General features: G+C 29.0%; 1 protein-coding gene and 2 non-coding genes across 4 annotated transcripts; 1 reads left to right on the plus strand and 2 right to left on the minus strand.

Annotated features, from left to right (window-relative positions):
* The first annotated feature begins 7,306 nt into the window (after nt 1-7,306).
* Nucleotides 7,307-7,388, plus strand: TRNAS-AGA (transfer RNA serine (anticodon AGA)). Its single transcript has one exon. It is a non-coding gene; the product is annotated as a tRNA-Ser (tRNA).
* Nucleotides 7,389-9,010: 1,622 nt separating this feature from the next.
* On the minus strand, nt 9,011-9,084 carry TRNAN-GUU (transfer RNA asparagine (anticodon GUU)). The gene has a single exon. It is a non-coding gene; the product is annotated as a tRNA-Asn (tRNA).
* Nucleotides 9,085-10,569: 1,485 nt separating this feature from the next.
* Nucleotides 10,570-12,300, minus strand: LOC133670885 (pentatricopeptide repeat-containing protein At1g77360, mitochondrial-like). 2 transcript variants are annotated; one of them, XM_062091480.1, is made up of 2 exons: nt 11,867-12,300; nt 10,570-11,566 (listed from the first exon to the last, which is right to left on the minus strand). In XM_062091480.1, the coding sequence occupies exons 1-2, from the start codon at nt 12,237-12,239 to the stop codon at nt 10,740-10,742; spliced, it is 1,200 nt and encodes a 399-aa protein (XP_061947464.1). In that variant the 5' UTR covers nt 12,240-12,300; the 3' UTR covers nt 10,570-10,739. The 2 variants fall into 2 exon arrangements, with proteins under 2 accessions (XP_061947464.1, XP_061947463.1); XM_062091479.1 differs by having other exon boundaries at nt 10,570-12,300.
* Between the last annotated feature and the right edge of the window lie 1,658 nt (nt 12,301-13,958).

Genomic DNA, 13,958 nt, shown 5'->3' on the forward strand with positions numbered 1-13,958 from the left:
TTGGAAAGGTGGTTAATTCTTATCGTGGATATACATTTTTATAAGTATTAGGTTAAACATACTATGGGTAACATTTTTATAATTATTAGGTTAAACATACTATGGGTAACATTTTTATAATTATTAGGTTAAACATACTATGGGTAACATTTTTGTAAGCACTCCTTTTTCCATGCTTTTATATTTTTTTTAATTAATGGTTAATAAATCACAAATAACCAGGAAAAAAAAAGATTTATGAAGAGCTTCTCTTAATTTCTTATATGAGAAAGGTCTTGCTTCCAAGCAATGGGAAAATAGTTTTAACTTCTCAATAATAAGCATCTCATGTTTCGAAATTAAGCAAAATTTTAAAAGGTGCGTCCCTTTTTTGCATTTTAATAACTTTATAAAAGCCAACTCTGCGAGTTGGCCTTTGTATTTCGATTACTCGGCCCTCACCCAATCTAAATTTAAAAAAAAAATTAATTTGACTTAATTAATCAAAAAGATTAAATATTAGTTTAGTCAATCCAGTCAAAATTAATTTTATTTTTTTATAAAATAGATAAATAATATCTTTTTAATTTTTTTAAAATTAAAATAATATCATTTTTTTAGTTTAACGTGGGTGTCCGGGTCAGTTTGCACACACCTCAACTAATCCTACAGGTCCTGAAGTTAACGACCATGTAAATCCCCAGTAGCTATCATATGAGCAATCACAAAACTCGAACCTTAAACTATAAAAAGAACAAATCTCTTGATTTCAAACTCTTACTCCTAAACCATCACCTAAATAATTAAAAATAATATCATTTTAATTCATCTAATAGTTATCTCAAGTTACCCCTCGCAAAAAGCTATCTTTAATAACTTTGATTTTCTAGGAAATGGAAATTCTGGTATTTACGTCATGATGATGTTATAATGGTATGCTTTGTTATCTATTTGAGTACCTTGTCTTTTTATCAAATCTTCCTTAGTTTCTGTACAAAGATTTTGGGAAAAGAACTACTTACATATTTATCTTTGACAAATTCTAAAACAGGGTTCTTACAATTTGATTGATTTGATGATGAAACCTTACCTACGTAACCTCATCGACTCAATTGCTGGAAAATTCCTTCCAAAAATCATGTTTTTTTGAAAAAGGAAATTCCATAAAAAGGTACGGGAAAAATAATAAAAAGAAAGTTTTGGTAATAGATTCAGAATTAAAGAAACGATCAAATTTGTTCTCTAATTGAATATATATATATGGTAGAGAGTGCGAAAGATTAAATTATTTTCCTTAAATGAATTTATATAATACAAGATGTATTTATATTTGACTAAAGTTACTTCTTGTATTAATATTGTCATATATTTTTAAATATTGCTTATTAAGTACCAAAACGCAACACACTTCAATATGATTTTAAGGGAAATAGGATGGATTCTATAGTTGAGCACACATAGAAGAAAAAAAAAATTGGAAGTTCTTTGTTGTTGCAGTCTGTGATGCTACAACACAAATCAAGAGTGTGATAGGATTAGGAGAAAGATGCTCGACAAAAAAAAACAAAAAAGGTGACCATTATTTAAACAAGATAGAATTTAAGCCGAGCCTAATTAGACTAGCTTGACTATTAATAGTTTTTAAAATATGTTTGGGAACGAGATGCAAACCATGTTTTTAAAAAAATTTAAATTTTTTTTGTTAAAATTTAATATGATTTATATGTTTTTTATTGTTTTAAAAATAATTTTAAAAAATTAAAAAAAAAATCATTAATATCCATTACAATATAAAAAATTATTCGAAAAGTAACTAACATCTCCACAAGAATTATTTTAACATAAAAAGCTTAAGCTGAGCCTCAGCCTATCTTGGTGGTAGAATCATTGATACAAAAGGGACCCAACTTGTCTCCTCACCGAAGAGAATTGGGATGCGATGCCATTCGGGACCCAAGCATTGGATTTTTGACAAGGCTGGCTGTGATGCTAGAAATGGTAGAATTCAGGTAAGGTTGGTCACTTTTGACTGGTCCGAAATAAGGTTATCCAACTCGATAATTATGGTTTTGGTCGTGCACGTGTGTAGCCGGTGCCTGATTAGGACCTACCAAAGAGATTAGGCGGTGATTAATTAGAATTTGTGAGTTTGGTTACAATCATTCTGATCCTCTTGTGCGGCAAAAATCCATGATGCATGGCACACTTTCAATGCTTAAGTACAGACAGATTGGGCATAACCTGTGTAGAGTTGCTTTAAGGTTGATGATTTTTGTTCTTTTTCTATAGTAAGTAACATATTAAAAAGCATCCCATAAAGATGAGTTTATTTTAGCGACTAATTAGGGAAACCCTCTAAAGCTTAGTTTCCTTTTCATCCCAAGATTTTATTTTAAATCCTTTTAGAATATATCAAATTCTAAGGACTTTGTTTCTTTGAGAAAGTTCGACTTTTCCTGGATTTAGAGTGTGTGATTTATAGTTTTAAGATAGTATTTGGTTACTAGACAAAAAAAGATGTAGATAATAAAAATATATGAGACATAAATCCATATATTTATTCTTTAAAAATATTAAAATTTACTAGAAAACAATTTCACTCATTTTATTAGGTATAAAGATGAAAGGTGTTGGAGAAAACATTGTTTCTCAACAGTATTGTTTTTTTTTCTTTTCATCGTGACCCTTTTTTTCTTTGGTTATTGATTTTTTTTAAAATTTAGTTCTTATATGATGTGTTTATAGGGATTTATAGTTGATAATTTATTTTAATTTGCTTTTTATATGGTTATCACGGTATCAAAAAAATATCTCAGCATCAGGTTGATATCACAAAAATATATCACAGCATTACGATATGGTCTATTTTAAAAAAAGTTTAGTTAAATAAAAAATAATTTAAAAAAAAACTATGTTATCAAATTTTGTGGAGTCCATGACTTGGTTTATGAGTTTGGCGAGGTAACCCTGGTTACCTCAGTTCACGTGTTTAGCGATAGTTTATTTTTTACTAATTGAACTCGATTATGTGATTGTCTATTTTTCTTTTTATTATATAGTTAAAAAATAGTTTTTTTAAAAAACATGTTATTAAATTTTAGAAAATCCATGGGCTTGTTGACGGGTTTAGCGATTTTAACTTTTTTTTTTTTCATCCTTCAATATTGAGCTGATAGAAAATTGAGTTTCATAATTTGTTTCATTTTTCTTTCTATAAGGTTATCATAATCTTAAGAGAAGTCTCAATATTTGTTTGATGCTCGATTTCGCAATCATCAATTTTTGTTATCATATAGTTAAATAAAAAACAGTTTAAAAAAACATGTTATTAATCTCATTAAAGTTTATTACCTCGTTTGCGTTTGTGAGTTTAACATGTTGACTTAGGTTACTCGATTAACAGTTTTAGCAAGTTTATCCAATTCTTTTTTAATATTGAATTGATTGAGAAATAAAATTCATGGTTTGTTTTTTTTCTACTTTCTATAGGCTTATCACAAACTCAAATAAACATTTTTTTTTTAAGTCGGTGCTTGATTTTATAAGCATCTAATTCTATCATAAAATAAAATAAAATTAATTTACAGAAACATCAAAGTTACTAAATCCATTGGAGTTTATGACTCAGGTCCCAAGGTAACTGAAGTCAATCTAATTTGGTATTGTTTCAATATTAAAAAAAATTATTATCTTAAAGTTTTTTAAAAAGTTATATTATATTTTTACCTGACATTCAAGTTTTTTTTACCTATTAAATTAAATAATTTATTTTGTATCAGTTTTCACATAGTTTAATTTGAAATTCAAACTAATCGGATTTTCAATCAATTGATTGAATTTAATAATACTACTACTATTTTAAAAGTTTAGGAAAATAATAGTTTTATATGCAGCGGAGGGCAGGCAGATGTAATATTATATATATAAAAAATAATGATGTGTGGAAAAACTTAGTAGATATCCTATATTTTTATTTTTATAACTTTTAAATTGATTTTGTCTACAGCACCATAACGACAACTATTTCCGACATTGATCACTTATAATTCATTGATGTCTTTGACACAATCATTATGCATTGAACTGTTTGAGGCCCACCTCGTGAATCAATTAATTGATTGAAATTGGGTTGAAAAGATATGATATTATCCATAATAATTTCATGGATTCCAGCTAGGGTTCATTGAACGTGATGTTGAAATGATATGATGTTGAGGACATTCCTACATAAGAGAAGAAAGCATGACCAGTTCTTAATTTGATCCCAAGGCCAAAGGCCAGAAAGCATGACCCCAGAGGATATTCTTGAGAAAAAAAAACGACGTTTGTAATTTTATATTTACACTTCAATTAAGAAAGTAAAATATAATTATTTTTTTAGTAATAAAATAGCAACGCTCTATTGTATACCTTAATTGACAAAAAAATTAAAATTGCAATTATACTAAAAATACAATTAAATATATCCTTAAATGATATTAAAATATTATTAAACAAATATATTGTGAGCGATTAATATCAGATTGTCTGTTTAGAAGTGTGGTTGCGGTTGCTTTTTTAAAAAAAATTTATTTAGAAATATATTAAAATAATATTTTTTATTTTTTAAAAATTATTTTTGATATCAGACATCTTAAAATGATCTAAAAACATCAAAATATATTAATTTAAAGAAAAAAAATTTAACTTTTTTAAAAGTATTTTTAAAATGTAAAAATAAACAGTACCCTGTAATACTGAAGTAGTTAAGTTATTGTTTTTAAAATTTCAGGGTTGCCTTTCTCATCCGAACCCCACGATGTTTATAATATTTTTTACTTAATTTTTTATTTAGAACAAACCATGAAAACAATATTTGGCACAAAGTGAAGTCTCGAAGAGTATTATTTGTTAATTTTTCTTTATATTTCATTTTAATTTCTTTGCATTGATAAATCTGTATCCATATTAGCATTTTCTGGTGCTGGCAAAGAAGGAAGGGGACACAGTTATCAATAATTTCTATATATGCATTGATTAATTTGATGTGGATTTTAATTTTTTAATATCATAATAGAATTGTGCTAGCAGAATTAAGAACATCTTCTATGTATTCTCTAAAAAGGAAAATTAGAACATCTTTTTTTCTGGAAAAAAGGGAAATTTGACGAGTAGAGCATCTCTTTCATTTTTCTTTAGGGGCTGGGAAAAGAATAGTATCGTATTTTATAAAAAAGAAAGTAGATTTACCCAGGAAAAGATTGAAAGAAGTGCAGAAGAAGGGAGATTTCTCACGTAAAGAAGAAGAAGCACGAGAACAAAGTGTACACTGTAATGTTCTGTGTAGCCCGGCTAGAAAGCCATGCTCTTTGAGTTGTAATGTCTCCTGTGACGTGATCCCACAAACTAATTAATTGAAAATTATAATTAATATATTTGTCTTTCTCCCGTATTCTTATGTGAGAAAATTACTGTAGGCATTTGTGCTCCCAACAATACAACATTATGATTCTTCTGTTAATTTATTTATTAGTTCTGCCAAATCTCTCAAAACCACTAATAACTAAAAAGCTCGTACAATTAATAACAAGACAAGCTTTCACACCTGTAAATTAAAAAAAAATTAGATTAATATGAGTGTTCGAATTTCTTTTCGCGCACCTCAATTAATTTCATGAGTTTTAAAATTAACGACCATGTAAGCCTTTAATGATCATCATATTAACAACCATAAAGTTCAAACCTGAAACCATATAGAAAATAAATCCCTTGATTCCAAACTTTCACTACTAGACCACTTTCTAAATGGTTACTAAATTTTTCTTTTATCATCATAAGTTGATGTCTATATAATCCTTGATCATGAATTGATGTATTATTAATAAATTAGTTTTGTACCAATATTAGTTTTGTACCAATATTTTTTAGGATGCAAAAAATCAAAATCCTAAATAATAACTTACATGGATTTGTATTAAAATATGAACTTGGGAAGAAATATAGATGAGTCAAATGACAAGATTATTAGAAAATAGTATAAATTATATTTTATAACCATTTCATTTACCTGAAATTTTATCAATATATTCTACAAATTTTACAAGTATGATTATTTAACGGATCAACTTGTTGTAACAAAATGGGTCCGAATTATTTTCTTCCCCAATATTCCTGTTGCTTCGTAGGGCAACCCTGTATATCAAGGTGGACTATGTGGTGGTCAGTATCGTACATGAGCCGTTGATTTTCAAACTTTTGAAAAAAAAGAATGACATAAAAATTCACATGGTGGAGCTTATATTTCAATTGCTTCGGTTTCTTGAATCGGTTTCGTTGACTTCCATGCACATGATCATGATACGTACACTGATGCCCTAATTATTCTAATAATATTATTGAATCTTGATTGAATAATAATGCCATGTTAGAGCCTCTTTTCCTCCTTGAATCTTGATTTCTTGGAGAGTTCATCTCGTGGATTGAACTAATTTCTTCTAACAATATGTATTAAATTTACTTTATCTTTTTTAAATATGAAAATAGCAACACTTGAATCCTTGTTCAATGGCCGAGGTAAGGATCGAAAGAACATGTAATTAATTACCATTTTTGTCTTCTAAATTCGAGAATGGGATTGGAAGCCGATTTGACCCTCTACTCTCTTTTTTTTAGCTTTATTTTAAATTAAAACATCAAAAAAATTATAGTTATTGTTTTAATATATATTATTTTTTAGAACGTAAGGTGATTTTTTTATAAAAACAGCTTAAATTTATATTAGTTTTTACTTTAAATAATATAGGAAACATAGAAAGTGATGTTTACTGAGATTAAAAGGAAAAAATAACCCTGAATATTTTAAAATTAACTAATTTCAATCTTTTTTGTTTTATATATAATAATAAGCTGATATTTAATTACATAGTTAATTATAACCTTAAAAAATTTAAAATTAACTAACCTTAATTATTTTATTAAATATATGAGCTCTTAATTTATATGAATCTTAATTAAATTATTTATATATGAATCTTAATTTATTTACTAAAAAATACTATATAATATTTTGATTATCATTTCATTTTTACTTGTGTTTCTTTAGTTTCGTTAACAACACAAATATCACGATACAAAATACAGGCAAATTATAGGCCACGTGTACAAATATCATCCTGGCATTAACTCTTAATGCTAGAAGTTTATTTGATGGAGACAATCTGGAATATTCTTTCACTTTGCTTTGTTTATTTCTTGATTTTCCTTTTATTTAATTTTATGATGCTCCTGTATAACACATCCATTCAACATAAGGTATTAATAGTCTTGCACATTAACATCCTCAACTGTTGTGGGCGTGCCGGAGTGGTTATCGGGCATGACTAGAAATCATGTGGGCTCTGCCCGCGCAGGTTCGAATCCTGCCGCTCACGATTTTTGTTTTTTCACGTTTTCATGCTATATTTCTTTTGGATCTCCAGAGGGAGACATAACTTTCATGGATGATTTTTTCAGCCCAAGTAAACAAAGGTACTATGGCTTTAGAAGCTACTGCATCATTAGCCACAATAATATTACAGGTAAAATTAATTTTTATATATATAAAAAAAGATATTTAGATATTGTTGGTTTTTTTTAAATTAAAAAAATGTAGGAATTGATCTGATGACTTGGTGGCTTTAATAAATCCAAAAACAATCTAGATAATTGGTAAAAATATAGTTTAAGTCAAAATAAATACTTAAAATGAAAATTTTTTTAATAAATATTGAAACAACAATATATTGAATCGATTCAGGTAAATTCAAATTAACTCAAATTATGAAATCATAATAATTTCATAGAAACAAATTATGAAACCCGATTTCCAATAAATTTAATGTTAAATAATGAAACTGAAAAAAAAATCAATTAAAAAATCTAAAAAAATTAACAGAGTCAACTGAGGTAAACTTGTCAAACTCACGACCTAGATCATGAAACCAAGATAACTTAAAAGAAAGTAACTGAGACAAATTATGAAACTCAATTCTCAATCAACCTAATGTTAAAAGATAAAATTGAAAAAAAAATTAGTTAAAAAAGAACATAAAAAATAACTCGAGTCAACCAGGTTTAACTCACCAAACTTATGACCCGAGTCATGAGATAGGAATAACCTTATAGAAAGTAGACTGAAACAAATCACGAAACCTAATTTTCAATCAACATAATATTGAAGGATGAAATTGAGTAAAAAAATTAATTAGAAAAATAGAAAGAAAACTCGAGTCAATCAAGTTAACGTGTTAAAATCGTAGTTTGGATTATAAGTATGAGATAAACTTACAAAAATTAAAATGAAAAAAATTATGAACTCAATCTCAATAAATCTCATATTGAAAGATATAATTGAAAAAAAAATATTCAAGTAAATAGTGATATATAAGGAAGTGTGCAATGATAAATTATCCTCCTCCTTTAGTTTTTTTTTTAAAATTATTAATGTTAATCTATTTAGCACACTTTATACTTATTCCAATTTCTAAAAACATTCTCATATCTCATACCCAAACCTTTCACATTCCTTGTCACCCATGTCTTGTTCAATTACCATTTTGCACCAAATCAAATGCTACAATTAATAGGAATTAGAGGGTTAGCCATGAATAGAATTCAAGCCATTCATAATAAAAATCTTACGAGTTTTCTCATGTGGATAGTCTACCTTTGCAGAAAAGTCAATTTAATATTGATGTGCAACAATTAATTCAAAATACCTTTAACCACATGAAAAAAGATATAAAAATTAATGCCTTTAACAACCGAAATGTCCATATTAGTTACAATTATTTTGTAAAATAAGCATTCAAGAGGAAAGAAATGTATTCAACGGATAAAGCCTACATTCCAAAAATGTTCTCCTAGAATATTTTACCCCTAAAAATTAGGAGTGTTTGAAAATATAATTAAAATAAAAAAAAATATCGTTTGAAAATAGAATTAAAATATATTGCTTGAGCTCAAAAACAATTTAAAGGCCAGCGAGAGGAGGGGAAATAAAGAAAAATGGAAGCGCTAGAAGGAGGGCTTGAACCTCCGACCTTGTGGTTAACAGCCACACGCTCTAGCCAACTGAGCTATTCCAGCTGCTTGAAATGCTAACAACTTTACATTAATATATACAGATTCACAGACAAGGTTTCTGGACGGTTTATGGCTTCTCTTGAACAATCCGAAGGAAAACAAAGTTTCTGAACGGTTATTTAGCTATATTCTCACTCTTTTTATCCAATAATTGCAGCTCGTTTTTATTTTTTTTATTATTATTCTCATCAATTTTCTTTTTGCTTCTTTCTTATTCAAAAGCCATCAACATGGCATGTCTCGAATGGAAGGTGTATAGCATAAAGAAGCAGAATAAAAAATCAAACTTTTAACTTCAAAAGCTGAGTAAAGGGGGAAAATACCACTAGTACTCGCTGCAGGAGAGACATTTCTAAGGGGAAGAAGTTGCTTGAATGGAAACTTTCATTGAAGTCATGATCTGGGGTCTCAAGTGGAGATGAACTAAATCAGTAAAATCCAGTCATGCTGCAATTCTAACATGGGAGATCTAATCTAGCACCAAAACTACTGCTAGCAAGCTGCGGCATCCTTCGCATGAGTGTACTATACTGAATGGAGTATTGCATAGCAAGCATTTGAAGTGCGATGTGCTCCGTGAAATACAGATTAACAAAGTGATCTGTTTAATCAAACACAGTGCGAAGGAGTGTGTGCATGTGGAGAATCAATACATTTACAAAAACGAATAAGTGAAATACCGTATGCTTATGTAGATTGTGTTTGATTCTTGAAAAAATGAAGGGAAGAAAAAACACGAGACAAGAATAAAAATCCCATCTTTGGAAATCTAGGAGAAACTAGAGGAATAAATAATTCTATACATGCCTAAAATGGAAGTTGGCTTCTGTTCTTCTTAGAAACTTTTTGATTGAATTTTCCAAAGATTCATGAAAGTTCGGAAGGAGAAACCCAAACTAAGGGAATCCCAAGTTTTTTCCTCTCCCCCTCTCATTGAAAAAAATAAAAAAAGAAAAGGATTCTAGGCACAGGAATGGTGTTCCAAGTTCTGCAAGATGAACGCTCAAGTGCTAGACAGGAGAAAGACACCTTTAAATAGCAAGAGAACCACATGTAACACAAACCAAAAGGAAGCCAGCAGGCATAGCGAATGAAAATCCACATAAAAACTAAATGAAAATCCAAATAATAACAGGAGAAAGACACATTTAAATAGCAAGAGAACCACTATCTTGATGTAAGCAATATTGAACCCCCCGCCTCAAAACCTCTTCTTCTTGAGGCACTATTTGCCATGAACATTAGGAACATATTCATCAGGAATACGAGAAACACTGTTCACCATTAATATTGTCTTGCCAAGACAGTGGAGAGGAATCAAGGTGATACATAGATTTACAAACAGGAAAACTATAATAGTGGTGGTATCTACCTCAGAATCTGATATGGACAAAGGGATACTCCTTAGGTAAAGTTGAACGTCCATCTAATAATGATTTGAAGGATAATCAGCTAGAATGACATTACTCAGCATTCTACAAATACATCTAAGAGTCACAATTTTAAATAGCATTATGATAAAAAAGGCTAGGGCACCCATTTAGGGTCATGTGGTCTTTTTTTTATACAGCATGAAACATGTGTGCAAGTCCTGCAGCAATAATTGTAAGACACCAGTTAATGTAAGCATTACTAATATTATTTAGTTTCAACAGATTTTAGTCTACCCGATGAGCTTTCCACTTTCTCAGAAGTTCCTCATACAAAATTGGCTTCTTCTCCTCAGTAAGCATCTGTTTCAACTTTGATAATGACGAAGAGGTCAACTTGATTCCCTTTTCAATCATAACCTCGGCATACTTTACTGCTTCTGGAACCATATGATGATAGCGGAGCTCAACAACCAACATATTTCCAGCCTCTTCCAAGTCTGATTCACCATAATTCTCCATCATGCATTTCCACACTTTTATAGCCATATAAGGTTCCTTCGAATCCATATATGCCTTAATAGCAGCATTGCAATTTGCTTTGTTAGGAAAGAATTCATTCTTGATCATCTCGTTGAGCACAAATGATGCCTCCTTCAACTTTTTATACTTAATCAAGTATTGGAACAGCACATTATATGTTTGTGAGTCAGGGAACACTCCATTATAAATCATCTCATCCAAAAACTTGTTCGCTATATCAGTTTGGTTATCATAACAATGTATAGCAATCATCAAATTATACAGCTGAATATCAGGCCTAAACCCAACCCTTGCCACCAATGTCTCCCAAATCAACATAGCCGCTCTAACATCATTACACTTCAAGCACTCTTCAAGTGCTAGTCTAAAAAACTTTACCCCAGGAAAACAGCCCCTATCCTTCATCGTGTCAAAATGCTTCATCGCCTCGCGCAACCCATCATACCCCATAAGCAAAGTACTCAGAAACGTATCATATGCCGGAACATTCCTTGGATCCCAACCAACCATGCTCACCATATCTGCAAAAGTCGTTCTCGCACTAGCCACATTCATTTCCTTTTCCCACCCCTCTAATAAAATCGCATATGAATCAGCATCAGGTAAAATCCTATTCTTTGCCACATGTAAAAACTCAACAGCATCAAAAGTTCTACCTTCTCGACAAATAGCACTTAACAAAGAATTCAAAGCAACAACATTTCGAGTACAACCATATTGATCCATAACTTCAAAAGTCATAATAGCTTCTTTAACTCTATCAACAATAACATAACTACTAAAAACTGAAGCAAAAGTAGCTAAAGAAACCAAGTTTTCTCTTTTCATAGACTTAATAGCACCCCACATAGCATCAAACATAGAATTCTTACCTAAAAGATCAACAACAAGATTCCAAGAATAAGGACTATGTTTGTCATTAAGTTGCAAGCCAGCCCATCTGAAGAACTTGACAGCTGAGCCAGGTGAAGAATAAGACAATTTAAGAACTTGTTCTACATCGGTTTGTTTAACACGTATAACAGTGGCATCAAGAACTGATTCCACATTATGAGAAGGTGTGTTTGCTATGATTTCACAGAGGAGTTTGATTGTTGGTGGGAGATTTGGGGTTTCAAGATAAGATTGGAAAGAGGGTTTCTTGCTTATTGAGGAAGAGGAGGGAGAGTGATGGTGGCGGTGTTTTCTGATGAGGCCTTGGTTAAGGTCATTATTGAGTTGTCTCTTCTTGCTGTTGCTGGCCATCGATATTTGACAGAGAAGAAAGAAGGGTTTGCCTCTCTGGTAAGACTTTGCAGAGTCGAGGGGTTTTTTCCTATTTATCATTTTTCCAATTTCTTTTATATCGGCTTAATAAAGGAAAGGGAAAATTACTAAAAGTCGTATAATTTACTAGTTTTTTATATTTAAAAAAAAATATAATTTACATAATTATAAAATAGATTAAATTATAAAATAATTTAGAATATAAATTATTACACATACATCAAAGTTTTAAAATAAATTAAATTAAAAAATAATTTAGAATGTAAAATATCATGTATATAATAAATTTTAAAATATAAATCGTAATTTTTTAAAACACAATAAAATAAATATAAAAATGATTAAATCATGGGATGTTTAAATAAATTTTGTTAATTATTTCTATCAATATAGTAAGTATCATTTTTTAAAACAAAAATGATTTAATTATTAGTTAATTTTTATATGAATTAAATTCGGTTTAGAGATATGAGAATTTAAATTTTAAATTAAAAAATTTAAATTTAATTTTTGAATAGAGTGTTCACGAATGATTTTTACCTTTGGATTTATTTAAAAGCTCAAAGGATTGTTTGGATATGGTTTTTTAATGAAAAAAATACAATATTTTTATATTAAGCCCATGTCTCGTTTGAATTTGATGCGATTATCCAGATTCCAACAAGCAATGAAATATACGATGCATAAACAACACACCATCTATGCATATGACACGTTATCTTTATATATAATTTTTTTTTAAAAAAATAAGTCAAACACGAGCCAAAATGAGCCTAGACAGAGCTGGGAATCATTAGTTTTTAGATATGGTTTATGACCAATTTGGTTTAAGATTTAAATTTTAAATTTTGATCAGGTTATCAGGTTATTCAATTTAATTTTAAAAATAAAATAATGTTATTTTAGTAATAAAAAAAAACCAGGTTTTGACCAAGTCTTGTCAGGTCGCCGGTCAACTCGCGAGGTTACACCAGGTTTTTTTTTCCCCTGTTTTTTCTTCAATCTTGTCCAATTCCAGTCTCGGATCGACCAAGTCCCGAGTTGACCTGTCGGGCTGGGTTTTTAAATTATGTTAGGCATGCCCGCCTAGACTCTAGTTTTTTTTTTGTCATATTATTATTATTATTTATTTTTCAATGCTTTATTGTGTTGGATTTTTTTTACTTTTGTTATTCATATGAGTTTTTTCATGTTATTTTATTTAATATCTCACACGTGATATTTTTACAATGAAATTGTAGATTTAAAAGCATATTAAACTAGTTAATATGTTTATGTAACCTTTTTATTATTAATAATTTGTAATTGTTTTTCAAAAAACCATAACGGGAAATTATTAATGCATATGTATAATTTAAAACTTTAAACTATGATTTTTTTTTCTAAAAATAATACCACCATTAAATAATATTAAATGATTTTGAAAAAATAATTACAAAGAATATTTCAAACAAAACTTGGATAACACATTAAGTTTCAAGGATAAAATAGTTTTTTTTATATATTTTAATTTAATTGTTATTTCCTGTGTGTTATCTTCTACTATCACTATCACTTCAGATGTTCCATGAATAAAATGAAACAACAAGAAATTATTTGTTTTTGTATTTTAAAAAAATAAAAATTTTTAATTTTTTTTACTTTAAATAATTTTTTAATATTTTTATATTATTTTAATATGTTGATGTCAAAAATATT

Source organism: Populus nigra, chromosome 13 (assembly GCF_951802175.1).
Source record: "Populus nigra chromosome 13, ddPopNigr1.1, whole genome shotgun sequence".
In the NCBI taxonomy this organism is placed as follows: domain Eukaryota; kingdom Viridiplantae; phylum Streptophyta; class Magnoliopsida; order Malpighiales; family Salicaceae; genus Populus; species Populus nigra.